The sequence below is a fragment of the Rutilus rutilus genome (assembly GCF_951802725.1).
Source record: "Rutilus rutilus genome assembly, chromosome: 3".
Classification (NCBI taxonomy): Eukaryota; Metazoa; Chordata; class Actinopteri; order Cypriniformes; family Leuciscidae; genus Rutilus; species Rutilus rutilus.
Genome location: NC_140211.1, coordinates 56205566 through 56218231, shown reverse-complemented (window position 1 = coordinate 56218231; position 12666 = coordinate 56205566). Strand labels below are relative to the sequence as shown.

Sequence of the window (12666 nt, the reverse complement as noted above, 5' to 3'; positions counted from 1 at the left end):
TGAAAACTAAATGTCCCCAACACTTCGGCCAAAATTAGTGTGTCTGAATATAACAAAAGGGGAAACAAAACTAGACAGCAGCATAAATATATAACCTCATGACTTCAGTAACAAGGTGAGTTAATCAAGAAATCCAGAATTGCTTTTACCTAGTAACAGAAGGATTTGCTGAATTATACATGTGAAGAACCAATCATATTGTAGAAAAATGTAATGAATCATGGCACATTTGCCAGGCTCCTATTCTATAAAAACTGGTGTACTCTTTTTTTTGTCAAGAGGATTCTCTGTGATTGGTCAAAGATCCTCCCGAAGATAATTAAAGCATATTCGAAGACATTGTCTGGAGTCTGTCTGGTTAGTGAAACACTAAAGATCTTATTCCCAAATGATAGTGTTAATAAGTGTCAGGGTGTGGTGCGGGCTGAAGGCGGCGAAGAGGCAAAAAGGCTCCAATATAAACTTTTACTCACAATGTCACACAAAAGGTACAGACGGGCAGAAGGGTAACACACACCAGCAAATGACGAAACTATGACTAGACGTGACTCAGACAAGAACAGACAAAGACTGACTGAACAGAGGGAACTAAATACAGACACTGATGAACACTGATTAGGTGAGCACAGGTGACACGGATGATGAAGAAGATGAACAGGTGAGTAATTGAGGGAGAGAGTTTCTGGGAAGTGTAGTGCAGATGAAGACAGAGTGGTGCAGACGATGACTGTGACAATAAGGGGCGAGATGTTGTCCGACTCAGTGGGTCTGTTAGATGTCCAGTACGGGGTTACCGATGCGGTCAGGTAGATAAAATTCTCAAGCATCTTATGCAGTCTTATGCTAGTATTTCTACTCTTAGACATCTTGGTTTTCCAGTGTGGTCAGAGCTTTTGCTATATGTCCCATGTTACACCGTTTCATTACCAGCCACCAGATGGAGGCTTTACTTGCTATCTAAACGCCAAACAATATCTTTCCAATATGAGAACAAAGTTAGACAGATAGATGAGAGATAGAGAGAGAGAGAGAGAGAGACATTACATTGTAGATAGATATTAAGTGAAATAGTAAAACTAACAGACCTTTAAAAATAAGTAACAAGCCTGATGGCAAAGATCTCAGTTTATTATTGAATATGTTTAAGCAATTTACATGAAACTATATATGCTACACTGTCAATATAGTGTGATCATAGCTGAAAGGCTTTGTTAGGAACAACGAAGTGCCTTGATTTGATCAAATGTCCTTTTATTAAGGGCACATTTACATATTAAACAAATGAATTAAGTGCCATCCTTCTGTTATAAGATATAGTCCCTGACATGGAAACAAACATAACGTTCTGTAGAATATTGCATATTTTTGTCTAAATGGAAAATCTTTGACTGATCAGAATTCAGGATTGGAACAATCTGTATTATAATTTGGAACAATCTGTATTATAATTTGGAACAATCTGTATTATAATTTGAAATAATATGTATTCCTTAGAGCATCTGAGTGGTTATTGATTTTTAGTCCACTTTTTTGCTGGTTTCAACACATTTAATAAGTCTGACAAATCAGATTCAACCTACAAAAATATGTTTATTTGTCATTATACTGTACAATATTTTGAAAGAAAAAAAAAATAGGTCGAAATCTCCACCTTCATATCATCACATAAACACTGACTGATTCATCAGGAATTACATACTGGAATAAAGACACGAGCATGAAGATATACAACAGCAGTGATTACTACCAACAAAGCATGATGGCAGATACAACAAGACAGAGAAATTTATATATGCATGTTCTTTATGTGGAGCAAATAGTTAACTAATGAAAAACAGAAACTTTTATAAAGTGCATATAATGTTGCAGTCTTGTCTTTGGTCCACACTACAATTGATACATCAAATTTATAGAGCCACTACTACACAAACACTTAAAAACATTCGTTGAGACTAGTTTTGAAGGACCGGTTCATAATTTCATGAATGATTTTCTCGTCCTCATGTCGTTTCAAACCTGTATCATTTTATTTTGTTGCGTGAACTCCAAAAGGAGATGTTGAGCTGAATGTTCACTCTGCTCACTTCCATTTAAATACAACGTCAATTTATTTTTATTTTTGGGTGAACGATTTCCTTCATGTCAAATTTTAGAGAGTTAATCTATAAAATAAGTATATTGTTACACTTAAGTGGCTCTGAGAAGTAAAAATGACTATAATGGGGCCTTGGCCTCAGGTGAAGAAATCCTTGGATATGGCCTCTACGAAGTTCGGGGCAGACATTAAGATACCAATGGTGCAGAGAGTGGTGAACAGGGAAAAGGCCATGAGACAAAGACGGTCAATCACAGATGCTGCAAACTTCCACTCATTACACAAAGTCTCTTCCTCGTCTTGGTCCCGGAAGCGTTTGGCAATGTACCGAACCTCATCCAAGATTTTGGAGAGTTCAGTTTCGCTAGGACCGCTGCTAACAGAAGACGCCTGAGCTCCAGGGAGAAGCACATCTTCCTCTCCTGAGGCGACGAGCCGACTGCAGATCACCCCTGAATCCGGTGAAGTGGCGTAGTGAAGAGTGTCCATCCCGCGGAAGCCGATGTACAGCAGGTTTCCATTGGTGGACTGTGTGGCTCCAGTGCCGATGTTCAGATCCACGCTGGAGACGCTGCTGCGCGGATGCATATTGTGACAAGCTGAGCGAACTCTGTCCTCGCCAGGCCTCTTCATCCGCAGGAACCACGCGCACCAGTTCAACAGCACCACACGGGTCTAGCAGGAAAAATTACTATTAAATACAGGGTTCGTATGGTTACGGAAAACCTGGAAAAGTCATGGAATTTTAAAATAGCAATGATTGTACGGTCCATGTACGTTGAGTTTATTCGGTTTTGATTTAAAATTTTAATTAGAGATATGAGAAAATGGTTCATTTATTCGTTTTTCCCCAAAAATGAAAAAACGAGAATTCGGCTTTATTTTATATTTTTAGATTCAGGACAGGAGTAGAAAATGGATACAACGGCTTGAATTTTCGATTTCCACATGGGGGCGGGGCTGAAACGCCCCTTTCCGCTGATTGGTCGACCAAATATCAACCCCTGCCGCTTTAGTTCTTCCATAGTTCCGTGCAACAAAATAATAATCCAACAATCGGACTAATAAGGAATGCTTTGACACAAATCGCACTGGGCAGGGCCTAGAAAGGGGTTTCTTCTCTATAGGCATGGGTTCGACAACCTATGTGCCAGAAAAATATTAGCTGATTATTTCAGAAATATTAATTATAGGTTAAGTATAGGTTATCTCGCATCTGAATTCTCGTTTTTTTATTTTTTTATTTTTTTATTTTTAAATGAAAAATTTATAAATAAGTCGTTTTCTTATTTTCTACTTTCAATTTTAAATCGAAAAATTAATGCACGCACATGGACCTTTTACAGTGTCTTGTGTACTCTCTCTTGTGTACGCAAACGGCTTCACATCAGAACATTGCATCTGCACTACAAATGATACAAGGCTTCCACTTGCGTTTCGGGACATTTGATGGAATTGTCAATTGTGTTGCATCATCACAAAAGTTTATCATGTGCAAGTCTTTTTAAGTCTTGCCAGTTTAAACATTCAATCGATTTTAAACCATTCGGTATACTCGTATGCTCTCTGAGAGACGGTTTTCTTTCTGTGCGCAGTCACAATCAAAATGCATGCACATAAAGCTGCCTTGCAAACAGCCCGCGAGTACTAAATTGAGTTATTTTCACGGCTTATTGCGCTTAAACGGGTGAATGAATGCACATAAAAATGCAGCAAAATGCCCGTCTTGGCGAGTATCCTCATAAAAAAAGTTGGTTATGTCTTAAGTGGTGTAAAAGGTTGAGAGAGAAAACGTGTAGTGGTATGTTGGATCCGTGCACTTAAAGTGACAGCAGCCTAATAAACCTGCTGCTGTCTGTCATTAATGTCGATCAAACAGGGAAAGACAAAGAGAAACTTGACTGAACAACTTTTGTAACTTTAATCTGTTTTAAATGTTTAACTTTAACTTGAATTTACGAATTTACTGTGTAAACTATCCAGTGTTATTTTTCATTTGATTACTTTATTCGGTTACACTTTATTTTACAGTGTCCTTGTTACATATGTTACATGTACTTAGTAATAACAATAAATTATGCATAATTACATGCAACTAAAGGCCTCATTATACTTCTGCGTCGGACCTACGCCGGAGCCTATACGCCGTAGGCAACGTGTTGGTTTTAATTTATACTTCTGTGTCGTTGTCCGCGTTGACGCGCACCTAGGGAGCGTGTGAAACCCTGAGGGAGGGGTTCTGGCAGACCAATCACAGCGCTTGTGTCCGCGTAGAATTGACGCGTTGTTACATTTTTGGAGAGGTGCACGTCACGGTACGCCGTAGGGTACGCACGCTACACACAGCCTACGACGTAGCTACGGCGGCAGTTCGACGCAGAAGCATAAAACAGGCTTAACCCTCAACCAAATACTTAAATACTATTTAAAACCAGTACTTAAATATATAATTACACTGTAACAATGACACCTTAAAATAAAGTGTAACCCTTTATTTTAAGGTGACGTAGTTACATTGTACTTACTCAGATAAGTACTGAGTAATATTAAATAAATACATGTACTTATAGAGTTACGGTTAGGGTTTGGTTTAGAGTTAATTTTTAGTTTACATGTATACATAGACTGTCATGGAACATTAGGTCATGAATATTTGCCTCAAAAATCATGGGAATTTATTGAACCCTGTAAATAACACTGTTTTCCGAACACACACATGGAAGTAACCATAAGTCCACCAGATGAGTTTATATGGTAAGTAGAAATAAAAGCAAGCTCAAGAGTCTCACCCATTTTGGCATTTTTCCTCCATCAGGATCATGGTAGTGATACTGTAATACCCAGACTGTGGCTATCACAGACAGTCCAACAATAACCATGGTGGTGGCGAAATATTGAGCTAATCAGAGGATAGAGAGAATTAACAAACAAAAGAAAACCTATTAAAGACAAAAACTAACGTTACATTTATTTGTATAGTGTTTTATATAATGCAGATGGTTTCATGGCAAAAACTAAAATTAACAGGAAAATTACAGTTGCAAAATTCATCAATTATGAAACAACTTCAATTTTATCTAAATTGCAATTTAGTACAATTAAATTTTTAAATGTAATGTCAAATATAAAAATAAATTTAAAAATTATAATCAAGTACTTAACGTGCATTAGTAGTGTATGTTAGCATGACAAAAGATCATTATAACATAATTTAAATGTACTTTTAAAGTAAAACAATATTACATTTAAAAAATGTGTTAAGAAACAGTGATTAAAGTGTACTCTAAGTACACTTAAGTGGCCTTTTATTTTATAAATATTAAATTACCTGCAAGTACAGTTTTTAAGATTTGTTTAAATGAGTCATTCGAACCATTGTTTATAAGTGTTCCTGAATGTCTTTGTTATATGTTATGAATGTTATACAGATATAGCTCCAAACTCACAGTTTTACTCCTAAAAGAAAGTTCTCCTTTACAGTGATTATAAAGGCTTTGCAAAGTGGTTAAACCAAGTAAATTATTATAAAGTATGACGGTATAAAAGTTAAAACAACAACAACAACAAAACAATTTGATTACAAATCATCATTACAAATTGGACTTACCTATTAAGGGTACAGAGTCTGATGTCGCCGGCATTATCTCAGCTACCAGAAGCATGAAAACTGTCAATGAGAGCAGGACTGTGATCCCTGATAATAATAAAAAATAAAAATACTAACATTACTCCCTCCAACACTGTGACAGTTTTCATATGAAATCACAACACTGAAGACAGATAAAGAGGAAGCTTGGGCTAGTGCTCAAAAGAGCTATTTTAATCATGACAACTCTCTGAATAGTTTTAGCATGTAATTAGATATTACGATTTTAATGTATTTGGTCGACTAAATCTGGACAAGTATGGACTTGCTACTGCCAAAAGAGACACCGTTTTTGCTGTGAACATGTAAGATATGCCACTACTGCACGAAAATGCATACGTGAATCCAGATCTAGGCAGGTGGAGCTGGGGAGGTGGAGGGTCTCAGAGGAGCTCTGATAGCACTGCAAGACCAGCTTACAGTGAACACTGAACCAGACTATTTAAATGATGAGCAAGCAATCTCATTGGCTGCTGGATAAGCAGAGCCCAATCAGCTTGTGCCATGTAGTAATTATGTGATTGCTTGCAGATTGCATGTAAAGGACTGATCAGCCTGTACCATCTAGAGTTTCACTGAACTAGATACATGTATGTATATATGCATCTAATATATGAGTTTAAAACAGCTAGTGTACACTATAATGACATCTCTCTAAGATTTGTCTATACAGTAACTGTCAAAAAACAAACAAACAAAAAAACAGACCCACTATGAGAAATGTTCATTTAGAGGAAATATGGGTAACACTTTATAGTAACTGCGCGCTATTAATCATTAGTTAAGCATTAGTAATCAGTTAATTCCTCATTTATTAAGCATTAATAGACATTAATAAGCAGTTTATAAATACGGCTATAAATGCTTTATTCTTGATTTATAAGCATATCTATAATGTGTTTAATAATTGTATTTTCATAATTTGTTAATGATCAGTTTATCATTTCTAAACGAAGTATTGCATTATTTACAAACCAGTTGCCATTGATGCATAAGATCACTTAGAAATTGTAAGTAAATGTAGTTAATTCAGGGAGTTATAAAGCATTTAGTAGTGGTCAGTTTAACTATTTTTGTGAGCTCATCTTAAGTGAGGACTAGTTATGCCTTGTAAAGCATTTACAAAGGAGATTTAAAGACTCAGTTATCTTCTAAACAGAAAAAAGAAACAAACACAACACAGTGATACAGAACATACACATATTTAACAGTCTTTAAATCTCCTTTATAAACGCTTTACAAGGCATAACTAGTCCTCACAAAAGTAGTTAACTGACCACTACTAAATGCTTGAATTAACTACCTGACTACCTACTAAACTACCTGAATTAACCCTGAATTACAGTAGAAATACATGTTAATAAAGCATTTATTAACACACTAAGTAACTATTACTATATGTCTGAATAAGAAGATTTATGATTGTACATTTAAATAATTTATTAATCATTTACTTACACTTTCTAAGTGATCTTATGAATCAATGACAACTCTTAAACAACTGGTTTGTAAATAATGCAATACTTCATTTAGAAATGATCAATTGATCATTAATAAAGTATGAAAATACAATTATTAAGCACATTATAGATGTGCTTTTAAATCAAGAATACAGCCTTTATAACTGTATTTATAAACTGCTTATTAATATCTAATAATGCTTTATAAATGCTGAATTAACTGTTTACTAATGCTTAACTAATGATTAATAGCGTGCAGTTATTATAAAGTGTTGCCGAAATATGTGACAACTAGTCCCAAGTGTATTACTGTCAAGATGATCCAAGAGAATGCAAAAAAGCAGTCAGGCTTAAATCATATTTCGGTAACTATAAAATATCATAATTTAGTGCGCTAATCACAGTAGATAAGATAAAATAAGAAGAGCTATAAAAGATGAAACTTAAATGTACTGTATCACACACAGTCGGCTAATTGCTGGTATTTAGAGTATTGATCTCGAGTAACTCTCAGAGCAATGGCCAGCGACTCACTCTGTGCAAAGTAATGCTGGCAGCTTCATCACACTAATACCATTTAGGAATGACAAAATGAAAATAATAAATTGTGTTCTGCCGTGATTTGAGGTTCAGTCTCTTCCAGAGCGCTCCCTCACTCACTGTGGCAGCATCCTCTGAAATAAATCCAGCCGGCCTGATAAATAGAGGCGTTGGTCCTTCAGAGCTCTCCAACTGCATTAATCACCGAAGCCATCAATCTCACTACACGCCACTTACAGTAGCTTACAGGGATGTCCGCATAAATTGTGTGCCTGTGCCAAAGTGAATATCATATGGTGTTGGTTTAAATGTGGATATTTCACTAAGTCAGCAAAAAAAGTAAGGTTAAGTCTGCCGATGTGAGAAATGAAATTAATGATTTTTAAAATGGTGACATTTATGCAATTCGGGTTTACAGCAGTATAAGAGTGAGGCTCCCATAATAAACCCCTTTAAAGGTGAAGTGCATCATTTCTTTTAAAAGCTGCTTCTCCACCAAGGGGGGAATTGAAACCATATAGAACGCAATGGAGCGTTTGAGTAACGAGAACGATTTGGCCTGATGGTGGAAATGCGGCTAATGTCTTGATGATTTCCCACATGGAGTGGAAGGTAGAAACTAGAGATGCGCCTGTATGAAAATTTTGGCCGATACCGATATTTGAAAGTCGATAACCGATATATTAGCCGATAAATCTAAATCCAAATTTGTATATAATTTTTGAGAGCCTAATTACTAGGGGTGTAACGATTCATCACCTACATCGATGTATCGATTTATATTCCTATGATCCAACTACATCGATCTGTGCTTGGCAAGTTGGCCTTCCGGACGACATATATTGATCTAACATCGTTTTAAAAGGTAATGAATCGATTGTATCGATACTAGGAAATAATGCATTGGCTTTAAGCACGTCAGACTTTATATGGATGTTTTTTCTTTGCACCTTTAATGATAAAGGCGTTAAACGTTACTCGATTCAGTCTGCCTATCTGTGACGTCACGCGCCAGCAGCAGCACAAAGACAACAAGCAGCGCAAAGTCTCTCACCTCAGAAAAACGGACTTTCCTGTCCTCTCAGCCGCTGTACTGCAGTAGCGCACACTCTTCAAATGCACGCGCAAATGCGGCGGAGCGCGCTGTAGGCCTATATCGCTTCACTATATATAAAGCACAAAATAAACTACAAGCATGCAACGTCATTACGTTTTAAATTAGAAAAAAACAAAAAAAAAACGTGTTGTCCAGATTCAGTATCTGCGGTCAGATGATGTTGTCAGGCTGTATGTCCGTGTCATTATTCTATCATTATTTTAATAACTTGTAACGAAATAAAGTCTCTCACCTCAGAAAAACGTCCTACTTTATTCAAATAAAACGTGAATGCATTTGACATTAATTGTTGTTTACTTGTTGTTTATATTCATAATTAATTGATACCTGATTCCCTTACAATAATTTTTGGCTAAAAAGTCACTGAATTGATTTCAAGTCACTGAATCGTTTCGGATCGTATCGTTCTAAATGAACCAATATCGTCCTTGAATCATATCGACAACCACGAATCGCGATACGAATCGAATCGTTGTTAAAACGAATCGTTACACCCCTACTAATTACAAAAACATAAATCTCACCATTAAAAGCCATGTCTCAAACACACACAATGTTCTTATTATAATTGTATGTAGCCGATATGACAGACTTGCGCTGCACATGTTGCACTTTACTGTATCTTTCCTTTTTTGAAGTGATTTCAGTCATATTTTAAGCAATTCAAAACCATCATGGCGAACAGTGCGCATCTGAAGTGTCTCAGCTGAAGGAAATAATACATTACTTATCGGCTTTAATATATCAGCCAAATTGTCTTATCGGGACGATAACGGCCGATACCGATATGGTGGCCGATATATCGTGCATCCCTAGTTTAAAAGTTTTTCCTTCCCAAAAATTCAAGGCGAGGATGTTTAGGAAAACATGACATCTCAAACTAAGTACAGATTTGTAAATGCACACTTGAATGAACACAATTCCTTAACATCACATCTAACATTAACATTTTAAAATGACGACAGAGTGTGTATCTCACCGAGAGAGATCTTCTCTCCGGAGTCGGCAGGCAACAGGAAGACGAGCAGAGCCAGAGTAGAGATGAGCACACAGGGAATGAGCAGGTTAAGACCGTAGTACAGCGTTCGTCTCCGCATCACCACTGTGAACGTCACATCTGGGTACGGTTCCTTGCAGCAGTCGTAGAATTTCTCATTCCTTCGACCTGGAACCTCTGAGTTACAGATAATTGGTAACCTCATAAAACTAATGTTCTGTGCAATGACCATTCAAACCTGTTACTGTACATTCACATTGTTTCAGGGCTGTGATTGTCACAAGGTTTAAGGTCAGTGCACCAATGCTTAATATTGCCATAAATTGAAAGTGTAATGTCAAGTCAAGTCAAGTCAAGTATATTTGTATAGCGCTTTTCACAATACAGATTGTATCAAAGCAGCTTCACAGTATTAAATTAAAATAATACAACAAGGTTTGTTTCTAGTGGAATTTATTGATTGATAAAATCAGATTAAATATCCCCAGAATATCCCCAACTGAGCAAGCCAAAGGCAACAGTGGCAAGGAACCGAAAAACTCCATCAAATGACCTAATGGTGTCCTAAAACTCCATCAGGTGACCCAATGGAGAAAAAAAACCTTGGGAGAACCCAGGCTCAGTCGGGGGCCAGTTCTCCTCTGGCGTTTATTAACTAGAGGCCGGATTGTAATTTGAACTGTAAGATTAAAAATATTATATGAATGCCTGGCTGAAGAGATGCGACTTTAATCTAGTTTTAAACTGGGAGAGCGAGTCTGAGCAACGAACACTATCAGGAAGGCTATTCCAGAGTTTTGGAGCTAAATGTGAAAATGCTCTCCCTCCTTTGGTGGATCTGGATATCCTAGGTATGACCAAAAGCCTTGAATTAAGTGATCTTAAAGAGCGCGATGGATTATAGGGCGATAGAAGATCCGTTAAATAGACTGGAGCTAAGCCGTTTAGGGCTTTATAAGTAAGTAGCAATACCTTGTAATTAATACGGAACTTTATAGGTAACCAATGCAGTGATGATAAAATCGGTGTTATATGATCATATTTTCTTGATCTAGTAAGAACTCTAGCGGCGGCATTTTGGACTAACTGTAGCTTGTTTATTGAGGATGCAGGACAACCGGCTAATAAAGCATTACAGTAATCTAGTCTCGAGGTCATGAATGCATGAACTAACTTTTCTGCATCAGAAACTGATAGCATATTACGTAGCTTAGCAATGTTTCTAAGGTGGAAAAAGGCGGTTTTTGTAACATATGAAATATGATTTTCGAAAGACAGGTTGCAATCGAGTATAACACCCAGGTCTTTTACTGTAGAGGATAAAGTAACAGGACATCCTACTATATTAAAGTTGTATTGCGAGAGGTTTTGCGGGTGGTTTTTTGAGCCGATGATTAGTACCTCTGTTTTGTCTGGATTTAATAAAAGAAAATTACGCGTCATCCAATCTTTTATATCGTTAACACACTCTGTCAATTTGGATAATTTAGCGTTTTCATCTGGCCGTGACGAAATATATATTTGAGTGTCATCAGCATAACAATGGAAACTAATTCCATGTTTCCTTATAATATTTCCAAGTGGCATCATATATACTGAGAATAATAGAGGGCCTAACACAGATCCCTGCGGCACTCCATAGTTTACTGGAGTTATGATCGATTTTTCTCCATTTAAATAGACAAAATGGTAGCGGTCAGATAAGTATGATCTGAACCAGCTTAATGCTTGTCCTTGAACACCAGTATAATTTTGTAGTCGATCTAAGAGTATTGTGTGATCTATAGTATCGAACGCAGCACTAAGATCAAGTAAAACTAGTATTGAGATACAGCCTTGGTCAGAAGCTAAAAGTAAATCATTTGTGATTTTAACGAGCGCAGTTTCAGTGCTATGGTGCGGCCTGAAACCAGACTGAAACTTTTCATAGATATCATTTTCTTGCAAGAAAGAACACAATTGAGCAGACACCACTTTTTCTAATATTTTAGACATAAATGGAAGATTTGAAATGGGTCTATAATTTGCTAGGTTATTATGATCTAATTGTGGTTTCTTAATGAGAGGTTTTATAACTGCCAGTTTAAATGTTCTTGGAACATGACCTAAAGATAAAGACGAGTTAATAATATTGAGAAGAGGCTCTTCCACTATAGGCAACACTTCTTTCAGTAGCTTAGTTGGTATAGGATCTAATAAACATGTTGTAGTTTTAGATGAAGTGATAAGTTTATTTAACTCTCTTTGTTCTATAGTTGTAAAGCACTGTAATTGTTCTTGCGGGGTGATAATTGAGGCTGAATTATAAGGCGCAATTGAAGATTGAACGTTTACAATTGTGGTTCTGATGCTTTCTATTTTCTCAGTGAAGAACTTCATAAAATCATTACTACTAAACTGTAACGGGATATTTTGTTCGTGTGACGTCTGTTTATTTGTTAGTCTAGCCACGGTGTTAAATAAAAACCTTGGATTATTTTGGTTATTTTCTATTAGTTTGCGGAGATGCTCAGCCCTGGCCGCTTTTAGGGCCTTTTTATAACGTGACATACTGTCTTTCCACGCGATTCTAAAGACCTCTAAATTAGTTTGTTTCCATTTACGCTCTAAAATACGGGTTTCTCTCTTTAGAACATGCGTAGTATTGTTGTACCACGGTGCTTTAATTTTCTCTCTGACCTTTTTTAATCTAATAGGTGCAACAACATCCAATGTTCTGGAGAGAATAGTGCTCATAGTGCTAGTTAGTTTGATATGTGATACTGTCATAGTTAAACAACCCCCCCCCCCCCCCCAAAAAAGAAGATCACT

At 36.7% G+C, this 12666-nt stretch overlaps 1 protein-coding gene across 1 annotated transcript in view; it reads right to left on the bottom strand.

Moving 5' to 3' along the window:
* Window positions 1-2174: 2174 nt before the first annotated feature.
* The window catches only part of chrna7a (cholinergic receptor, nicotinic, alpha 7a (neuronal)), a gene marked incomplete at its 5' end in the record, with an annotated part of 28390 nt that continues 17898 nt past the window's right edge, over window positions 2175-12666 (bottom strand). The window contains 4 exons of the mRNA XM_084405085.1: window positions 2175-2770; window positions 4885-4994; window positions 5703-5789; window positions 9838-10032. Of these exons, the coding sequence (XP_084261211.1) occupies window positions 2234-2770; window positions 4885-4994; window positions 5703-5789; window positions 9838-10032 (929 nt within the window). The 3' untranslated portion in view covers window positions 2175-2233. The remainder of the gene's footprint in view (window positions 2771-4884; window positions 4995-5702; window positions 5790-9837; window positions 10033-12666) is intronic.